Raw genomic sequence first — 10,012 nt, 5'->3', positions numbered from 1 at the left:
TTAGCCATTACCTACTAGGGGTCATTTTTCTTTCTTTTTTTCTTTGATGAAAAATCACTGTCATTCCCACCAGGCGGTTTACCGTTCTGCTTTGTGAGCTTACACAGCACTACACCACTGGTGGAGAGTTCAGGGTTTGCTGGAAAGTGTGATTAAGAGTGTAAGTAGGGGCTGGGGTTGTGGCTCAGCGGTAGAGCACTCTCTCGCCTAGTCTGTGGGAGGCCCTGGGTTCGATCCTCAGCTCCACATAAAAATAAAGGCACTGTGTTGTGTCCATCTACACCTAAAAAAATAAATATTTACCAAAAAAAAGAGTGTAAGTAATCAGGTCCTAGAAATATAAATCACAATTCTCCCACTTATTGAGCAAAGGCATTCTCAGACCTGTTTTTCTTTTAGGTCCAGGTCAGGAAAAAAAAAGTTTCTTATGATAAGGTGTAATAATTAATTTAATAGTGTTGTTGGTGACCAGAGTATTTGAAAGTGACCTTTAAATGTAGACTTTTAATTCATGTGAAAGTAGACATCACATATGATATATATACATGATATACATGTGATATATAAAATATCAATACATATATATTACATGCACTATATATATATATATATCAATATATAAGCCTAATCACTACATATCATTAGCATACATTATATATGATATATATCCCAGGATATATTACACTTATTTTATATATCAATCACTATATATATTTTAGCATAATCTCTGGAAGTAAGAAAGTAAGACTGATTCTAAATATTAGTAGAGTTAGCAAATTTTTCTTTTGTGATGTTTAATTTTTCACATTCGCTTCACTAGGTTCTTTGCTCAAACATTAGTGTAATGTCACTCTGATGTTGTTTTCTAGATCAATAGACTTAGAATGAAGCAGAGTCTGGCCCACATTATTAGTAAACCTCGTTCAGTTAGTGGAAGTCCTTAGGAGAAAAGACCGAGGTCCCCAGGTGAGAAAGGAATTACTGTCCACTCTGACTGCAGCATGACACAATGAGAAAGGAATTCTCCCTCCAGACTGCCTTCACCACAGTAAAGAGTGCACCCTCAACCCCCGAAACAGTTTCAGGCTGCTGGCCTGTGCTGGAGCCTCATGTTAGCCAGCACCCCCCCCCCCACACACACACACAAGCCAGTTTCTTAAAATAAATCTTTTTCCTTCTAATTCAACCTGTGTACATCCTATTGGTTCTCTTTCTCTGGGGTACCAGTAGTAATAGTAATAGTAATTCATATTTGGGAAAATATGAGTCATTTAAAGGAAAAATGTTAAATAAAATATTTGTGGGGCCTAGCCTAGGTGGAAACAGGGTGTCAGGCATCTTTCTGTGTGGACCCCAAACTCACGGACTGACTTGCTCACACTAGAGGCAACCGCTGGAGAGCAGATCACATCTCACCTAAGTCACCTGTACCTGGGCATGATAACCTGTTTGTGGCTGAGTCAGCTCTACTGTAAAAGGAGTATAATAATCGTGTCTCTCTGGCAGAAATACATGTGGGGAACATTATCCTACCTTCAGACAAATAAGCCAGGCCTGTCAAGTACCCTGTATTGTCCTCGTCTAATACCTTAGCATGTGACCTGTGGGCCAGACCATCTGTAGCTTCTGAACTGTGAGAGATAGGGTTTGCCATCTAGTGACATCGCGATTTGGCAGCTATGACTAGGGCAAGAGGCCAGACCTCTGATGGCTGAGTTGTACAACCTTGGGCAAGTTGCTTAGCCACTCTGAAAGAACACAATTACACCAGTCCCCTCACGTTAACTCTCTCCTGTGGGAGGTTCCTATAATAGGAGATGGCAGGGCTTTTGTGTTTGTTGAAATGCCGCAGCCTTGCCTGATCACAGAGGGCCTGGTGCAGTTCCTCTACCCTTCCTGGGAACCCAGGCTCCCGCCTCTCCCAGCTGTCACCCAGAGTTCTCCTTCCCAGGCAGATCTTTCCCCAGGGTTTGTTGAGACAGGGACTGTCTCTCCAGAAAGTCCATGTGGACAGACTGATCATAACTGTCACGGATGGTAAGCCCTAGGTAGGAGTCGGGAGTCTGTCTCACTTAATCTCTACATTCAGGTGTATCTCCTGGGAGATACACATGAGGAGCTCTTATGGAATCTGCAAGTTCTGTTCCTACTCTGTGACATTTGCAAATAAGCAAACTGTTCTGGGAGCAGACAGGAAACTCGATCCCATGGCTAAGGAGTGGAGAAGGAGCCTGCGCTCCAAAGGCCCCTCTCCCCAGCAGGTCTGGGGTCAGGGCTTCCCTCCGGCTGGGTGATGAGGGGTGTGGCAGTGTGCTGCCATCAGAGCCTCTCATGGGAAAGGGGAGGTTTCCAGAGATCAGGGTGCCAGTGTCTTTTATTGTCTAATTTGGGCAGGGTCAGATCTGTCCAGATGCTGATGCGTATTTTGTTTTATTTCATTTTTTATCAATATAATGAGATTACAATGAGCCCAAGATCATCTGAGGTGTCAAGGTGGTATGTGAGCTATATGGAACCTTGAGGAGCCCCCTTGTGGTTGGGGATGTGTCCCCTCTGGAGCAGGTGGTGATCATCAACCAGGCTTTCACTTCCGGTCAGAGGCCTCTGACTGACAGGCTAACAGTAATTCAGGGTTCACTCTAGCAACAGAACTGGAGGTTCAGAGAGGTTCAGTAACATGCCCAGGCCACACACAGCTGGAAAGGGTGTGAACCAGGGCTGCCTGTCACCAAATCTCATGCCTTCTTGTTAGGAACCAGAGCTCAGGTTTGGCCCTTACTTCTGGCCAAGAGTCTTCCTCTTTGAACATCAAATGCACTCGCTTAACAAATAGCTGGGAGGCACTAACCGTTGATTTTAATTATAGGTCTCCCAGATAAACCGCACCTTCCACAGTGCAGAATCCACCCTCACCCCTGCGTGGGTAGACACTAGGTACCTCCTCCTGACCTGAAGCTCATGTTCACTTATCTTCCCAGGAAAATGCTGGGCAAGTCTCTCCAAACCCCTAGTCCATTGGCCAGTCTGAAGTAGCTAGGGGCTGGGATGTGAAGGACAGCAGATTTCAACCGGACTTTGGGAGGAATTCCAAAGATTGACAGCCAAGTCACAACGGGGAGCTCTCAGAGGTAGAGTCCTAAGGGTCCCATCAGTGTCCTGTGCAAACCAAGACTAAGGCTCTTTGTGGGGAGGTGCAGGCCAGCAAGCTGCCTGATCACTTCCAGTCTGCAATGCACACCCTTGAAAGATGTTTGGTTCTATTTTTCCTGTTGTTTTGTTTACCACATATTTATGTACATTTTCCTGTTGACTCAAAAATGGGATTCGTATATTTTTTTCTTTTGGCAGTACTAGAGACTGAACCTAGGGGTGCTTTATCACTGAGTACATCCCCAGACCTTTTGATTTTGAGACAGGAGCTCACTAAGTTGTGAAGTCTGGCCTTGAATTCGTGATCCTCCTGCCTCAGCCTCCCAAACTGCAGGGATTACAGGCAGGCACCATAGTGCCTAAATGCGTGTATATATTTATTTATTTTAGTTGCCAATGAAACTTTATTTATATGGGATGCTGAGAATCAAACCCAGTAACTCTCACATGCTAGGCAAGCGCTCTACCACTGAGCTACAACCGCAGCCCCTGTTCATTTTGTTATTAACTCATTTTTACTAAAGCTTGGATCTGTGATTGATAGAAGATAAAATCCTATTGTTTACACAAGCTCCAGATAAGATTGGAGCAAATGGAGTTGGATCCCACACCCTTTGTTTCTTAAACCTAAGACCCAATGGGGAACTGAAAAACCAGGGAATAAATATTTGCATAAGTTTTCACTGCGAAGGGAATTCTGTAACTGTCCCCCAAACACACGGTAGGATCTGGTACACCACCCTGTGTTGTCCCCAAGCTGAGGCTCAGTCATGTCGCCTGGTTTGCCTGAAAGCTCTCGGTTTGCAAGAGGCTTACATTGGAATCCAGAGCCGGCCCTGCATCCCCCATTCAGTCCCTCACCCCGGCCTTTCTTCTAGGGACACAAAGGAAACCGGAGTCAAAACCAAGTCAACAACTTTTATTGTCAGTTACAGATTTTATAGAAAAAAAATGTAGGAATGGGTCAGGGTTGTAAAAAAAAAAAAATCCGGGCTTCTTCATGTTGTTCTATTTACACGTGGAAGCGGGGCTCCCTCCACATCAGGCGCAGCAACTGCACTTTTCCACTGCCCCTTTGCAGACGCAGCCCTTGGCACACTTGGCACAGCCCACGGGGCAGCAGGAGCAGCAACCTGCGGGCGAGAGGCGGCGGCGATGAGCGCCAGGGAGAAAGGGCTCGACGAGCATCCCGCCCTCCCGGACCCGGACCCCTGCGGCTGCGGAGGCGCCGACTAGCGAGAGAAGGCGACCCCCGGGCTGCTTGAATCATCCCGCGGACGGAGTAGAGGGACGGGCACGGGTTGGGGGACTAAGGGGGCGGGTCAGGGGCAGAGAGACCCCCCACTCACTCTTCTTGCAGGAGGTGCATTTGCACTCTTTGCATTTGCAGGAGCCGGCGCAGGTGCAGGAACCACCTGGAGGAAGAAAGGCGGGGGTGAGGGCGGCTCCCGGACACCCGAGCGCGGGGCTGCGCGCTAGGAGTCCGGGTGCGAGTCCTTCAGTCCCAACAACAGCTCGTGGGAACCTTGGAAAGCCACTAACTCGGTGGCTTCTTGGTAAAACGGGGCTCCGAATACTCTATAACAGAAACACACCAGATCGCTTTGGGAAGGGGCGGTTAGAGGTTGAGGGCTTGGAGAATGAGGGACGAGAAATTGCCTCCCCCGACCCACGACGCGGTCCCGGTCAGTTACCGGTGGCGCAGGAGCAGTTGGGGTCCATGGCGAGCCGAGGCGGTGGCTGGAGGCTGGAGTCGGCAGACAGAGGCGGCTGGATGACAGGATCCGGAGGAGGCGTGGTGCAGCGGAGCGCGCCGCGCGCTGCCTTTATAGCCGCCCGAGCCGGGGCGAGTGCAAAAACTCCGCGCGGGCCGGGCGCAGCCTGCGCTCGCCAAGCGCTGAGTCACTCGCTGCTCCGCGCGGCGCCCGGGGCCGAGCGCAGCAGCCTGTGCACACGGACCCCAGGGAGCCAGTTCCCGGAAGGCGGCCCACGTGCACGTCCAGGCGGGAGCCGCGCGCCGCGGGCTGAGTGCAGAGGGACGCCGTGTGCCGAGAGCCGGGCCGTGTGGCGCCCGCTGCCCCCGGCCCCTGCCCGCCGCCGTGTGCACCGCTCCCAGCCGCCTGTCCTGTGTCTGAACCCCAGCGATCAGGGAGCCGGCTTAAGCTGGTCGTGGGGATTCCCATCGCAAGTGCGGACAGGTCCCCCAAACCTTTGAACCGTTCAATGCTTAGTGTCGCATCCTGTGGGATGGCGACACGCCCGCTCTATACTGACTGCTTTAGTGTTCAACTGGGATTTTCAGTGTATTATGGGCGAGATCTCTTTAATCCTGTAACAACCCATGGGTAAGGACTACCCATTAATCTCATTTTTGACAGGAGGACATGGATGACCTTAACTTCCCTAAGGTCACAGAGCTAGAGTGGCAGAGTGTAGAGATTCAAACCAGAGGCCCCAGCAGATGCTAAAGATGACCTAAGGGTCGGTGTCTCCACGGAAGGGGAGTAGGGATCAAGACGTCCCAAGCCTCGTGCAGGGGAAACTCCCATTTCTCACCACTAGTGAGTTCAGTGAGGCAGGCAGCCCTAGGAGTGAGCAGGAAAAGGGACACAGACACCTTTCCCTCCCAGGGGAAGCTCAGGGGCAGGGAGAGCAGAGAGAAGGGGGGCCTGGGCCAGGCAGCACTGTGGCCTGGGGTGACCAGGTTTTGCCAGGCGGGAGGCTGCCAGCTGGCAGTGCCCAGGGACACCCAGGGGGAAAACCCGAAGGGAGCTCTCCTCCAGGCCCAGCTGAGGGAAGAGCCAAGGTAGTGTCCAGATTCCTGCCCGGGGAGCCACATCCTGCCTCCCAGCCTGCACACGCCTGGCACTGTGCCAACTGGTAGGTCATGGTGCTTGGAATGTCCAAGTGTTGTCCAGGAGGAGTCTGGCGGCTCCCGGGAGCTTCCTCGCAGGCTAGGGGACGCCTATGCTGCAGTGGGCAGTGGGCACCAAGGGACAGGCGGTCCCTGCAGCCCTCACATAAAGACCTGTGTATGTATCTTCCCAGCTGGGCGGGGAAGTCCCACCAGTGAGCACTCCTGACCCTAGTAGTAGAGGCCACTGTGGAATGTGCTGGTGAACACCCTGTCAGTGCCCAGTGCCCTGGGCTGGGAACTTGGGGGATTCTTGATGGCTTTCAAATGGGTGAACAGAGGGACCCCTGGCTGCCCCCCTCCCAGCTCCCTCCTAGATTAGAGGGGTCTGGTCACATGATGCCCCCTGACAACCTGGGCTCGCTCAGGGCTCCTGGGTGGGAGAGGTGAGCTGTTGGAGGACTGGATTCTGGGGGTCGCTCTGTCAGTCACTGGTCATTGACCCTGGGGTGTGTGTGTGCCCTTCTGAGCATCTCTTGACCCACCTGTGAGATGAATTCGGGGGTCACTTTCAAACATCCGTGATTTTAGAGCCAGCTTCTCACAAGTCCCCGTGCCCTGCCAGCTCTTGGGCACTGGCCAGGTTCCTTGTTTTGTTACTTACCTGTGCCCACGCCTTCTGTGCCAAACCACCAGCCACCTCTGTGCAGGTGGCCAGGGCCTGCCTGGCCCTGCAGAGTGTCGGGTCTGACCCTGGGTTCACGACATCCATCTCAGCAGTGAAATTTGCTTCTGGGCCTCCGTGTTCTCCCAGGAGTTCCTTTGACTCTGCGAGGAGAGGGAGGGGTGCTCACTCAGGGAGGGACACAGGTCTAGTTTTGTTCATCTCCATGTCCCCAAAAGCCTCACTGGGCTTGAGACAGGAATGGAGAGGGAGGACTTTCACATGCTTACACCCCTGACTCTGTAGGGGATGAAGGAGATGATTCTGAGCAGCCCTGGACGTGAAACACATCCCCTCGAGCATCTGGTATGAGTCATCACTGTAAGATGATGCTGTCACCCTGCACTGTATTAATAGAAGTATGTCATCTACAGTGAGGGAGGTGATTTTTCACTAGTTTTAATCATTGAGGGGGATATATATATAGTTCTGCCACCAGGCATCCACTCATTCTTCCCTTGTGAGGATGTCCTTGGTTTTCCTTTAGAGAATCACCCTCTCTATTCTTAATCCCTGCTGTCCATGGGCTCCCAGGCATTTCCACCTATCTTGCCACTGTGATTGGCTCTGATTAGGCCCCACAGCCATGCCTCAAAGAGAATCAATGAAACTTTTGCTGGGAATGTTGTGAGAATGTGGACGTGAACCTGAGAGGACAAAAAGCTGTCTCTAAAGTCATTTGTTGTCACGAGAAGAATCTAACAATGAAGTCTTCCCAAAGGAAATGGAGTTTGAAAACAGGGGAGCACCCGGATCCAGCCATGCCTGAAGACATTGGGACTCATTAATTTCCTTTTTGTTTAAATCATTCTGGATTTTTGTTTGCTCCTTCTGCTTCTGTGGTCGTGGGGATGAACCCAAGGGCACTCTATCACTAAGCTACATCCCCAGCCCTTTTTATTTTGAGACAGGGTATTACTAAATTGCCCAGGTTGGCCTCCAACTTGCGATCCTCCTGCCTCTGCCTCCTGAGTAGCTGGGATTACAGGCGTGTGCCTGCATGCCTGGCTGCTTAAGTTATTCTGGGTAGAATTCTAGCTGCTCTGGGCAGACCACTCTGAGGGCTGGGTCCACTGGCCGAGCTTCTGTCCAGAAGAGAGCTGATCTCAGGGGTCCTAAGAGGCGAGAGCAGCCACTGCGGGGTGCAGGGGAGGAGGCTCAGTCTTGAAGGCAGCCATCATTATCAGATATCTGACGGGGTCTGCGCATCCGGTTATGCAACAAAATTACCCAAATTTGAGCAGCGAAGACAATTATGTTACCGTCTTTCCTGTTTTTGGGTCAGGAACGGGAGCAGAGTTCACTTGGGGGGTTCTTTTTCTCGCTGCTGCTGCCCGAGGTCACTTGGTTGAAATTCGTCTGGAGGCTGGGCTGTCCCAGGGGGCCTGAGGGGGGCTCAGCTGGCCCCTTCAGCTGGGCCGTGTGGCCCAGGACCCCAAAGACACAAGTGCTAGGGCTCCAAGAGTAGGCGCCGGGAGTCCTTCATGGCTGGATGGACCCTGCGCCCAGCACGGGTCACTTGTGCCACGTTCTGTGGTCAAGCAGTCAGAGAACCAGCCCAGACTCCAGGGCAGGGGACCCAGGGTCTCGACGGGAGGGAGGGCTGCAGTGGCCCTGTAGCACCTCTCATCTGCCAGGGCAGTCGTGGGGCACGGACCCGACCCCTCGGCACTTGTGCTGAGGAGGTTATGAACTTGTCTCACTTAAACCCGACGCGAGGCTGCAAAGCCCTGGGTTCCCTCGCAGCACCACCCCGTCCCCCAAAGTAAAATCAGTCACAAAACCTAGAACAGCCCTCTACGGCAGAGGCTGGGCGCACAGGTATGGCAGGGCCACATCCAGCTTGTGAGAGCAGAATGGGATGACTCCCAGAGGGTGACGCCCCATGCTGACCCCGCGCATGTTTGTGCCACACGGGAAAGAAGAGATCAGGGTTGCTTTCTGCCATCCGAGGGGCAAAACCAGGACAATTGAGTGGAGGAGGTTACAGGGAAAAAGATTCTGCTCCAAGTCAGAAGGGCCTTTCTTGCAATTGAGCTGGCCCCAAGCCCAGGGACCACCTTGAGAGACAGTTCCCTGTCGCCACAGCTATAGAAAGGCTGCCAGATGCCAGCATGAGTTAGAGGGACAGCAGGGGTAAGTCCCCTTCCTCTCTGGGCAGACCTCCCATCACAGGTACCAATTGTGGGCTCTCGGCTCTCCCCTCTGGCCCTGCCTTATTTTATGGAACAAAGAGTAGCGGGAGCCAGACCTGATGGCGCACACCTGTAATCCCAGTGACTCGGGAGGCCGAGGCAGGAGGATCGCAAGTTCAAAGCCAGCCTCAGCAACTTAATGAGGCCTAAGCAACTTAGTGAGACCTCTGTCTGTAAATAAAAATAAAAAGGGCTGGGGATGTGGCTCAGTGATGAAGCACCCCTGCGTTTAACCCCTGGTACCAAAAAAAAAAAAAAAAAAAAATAGTACAGGGAAAAGAATTTAAAAAGACTTACAAAGAGGACTGACCCTGCCTTCATGCTGGAGTGTGTTAAGTACCTGCTGCTGCAGAACAGATCACCCCATGACCCAGCAGCTGAAGGCCACACCCGTGGATGATCATGCGTGTCACTTCTGTGGGACAGGATTCAGGCCACACATGGAGGGGCCTGCTGGCCCCAGGTGTCATCAGGGTGGCAGTCATCTCAAGGGTTGGCAGGGACAGGATCTGCCTGCAAGCTTCCTCTGTGGCTGCGGGCAGGACTGTGCTCTTGGGCTGTGGCCCTGAGGCTGGGACTGCTTCAGCGGAGCTCTGGAGCCTGCATCAGCTCTGCCGTGGGCCCCTCTGCTGAGCGTCACTGGGGGCAGAGAGTGCCCACCAGAGGGTGAGTGGGACAGAAGGGACGGCCTCGCATGCATTCATATATAGTGACAGCTAAGGATGCTGCATTTGTTCAGAGAGCGTCGAAGGTGTGAGGTCTCAACTGTGTGGCTCAAATAGTAAGATGACAGCAGTGGCCGCGTGGTGGCTGCGCCTGCAATCCCAGTGACCCCAGAGGCTGGCTGAGGCAGGAGGATTGCAAGTGGGAGGCCAGCCTCAGCAACTTAGCAAGGCTCTAGAGCCTCTCTCAAAATACAAAAGGAATAAAAGGGGGGCTGGGAATGTGGCTCAGTGGTTTAAAAATGATTCAATTCCCAGGTTTTTGGATTTTTGTTTTTAAATGATGGGTTGGAGCTGGAGCTTAGTGGTAGAGCGCTTGCCTGGCATGTGTGAGGCACTAGGTTCAAGTCTCAGCACCACATATAAA

At 52.1% G+C, this 10,012-nt stretch overlaps 1 protein-coding gene across 1 annotated transcript; it reads right to left on the bottom strand.

The window, feature by feature from the left end:
• Nucleotides 1–4,054: 4,054 nt before the first annotated feature.
• On the bottom strand, nt 4,055–4,995 carry LOC114095735 (metallothionein-1E). The gene is made up of 3 exons (XM_027939126.2): nt 4,845–4,995; nt 4,500–4,565; nt 4,055–4,283 (listed from the first exon to the last, which is right to left on the bottom strand). Exons 1-3 carry the CDS (start codon nt 4,870–4,872, stop codon nt 4,192–4,194), a joined length of 186 nt encoding a protein of 61 aa, XP_027794927.1. The 5' UTR covers nt 4,873–4,995; the 3' UTR covers nt 4,055–4,191.
• Between the last annotated feature and the right edge of the window lie 5,017 nt (nt 4,996–10,012).

This window comes from Marmota flaviventris, chromosome 18, assembly GCF_047511675.1.
Source record: "Marmota flaviventris isolate mMarFla1 chromosome 18, mMarFla1.hap1, whole genome shotgun sequence".
NCBI lineage: Eukaryota > Metazoa > Chordata > Mammalia > Rodentia > Sciuridae > Marmota > Marmota flaviventris.
This window is presented reverse-complemented; position numbering and strand designations above follow the sequence as displayed.

What these genes read in the sequence shown, in the direction of transcription:
- LOC114095735 (XM_027939126.2), bottom strand. Translation starts at nt 4,872, where the DNA reads ATGGACCCCAACTGCTCCTGCGCCACCG. An exon ending in CAACTGCTCCTGCGCCACCG is followed by an intron (nt 4,566 to 4,844) that starts GTAACTGACCGG and finishes TTCTTCCTCCAG; the next exon opens with GTGGTTCCTGCACCTGCGCC. An exon ending in ATGCACCTCCTGCAAGAAGA is followed by an intron (nt 4,284 to 4,499) that starts GTGAGTGGGGGG and finishes TCTCGCCCGCAG; the next exon opens with GTTGCTGCTCCTGCTGCCCC.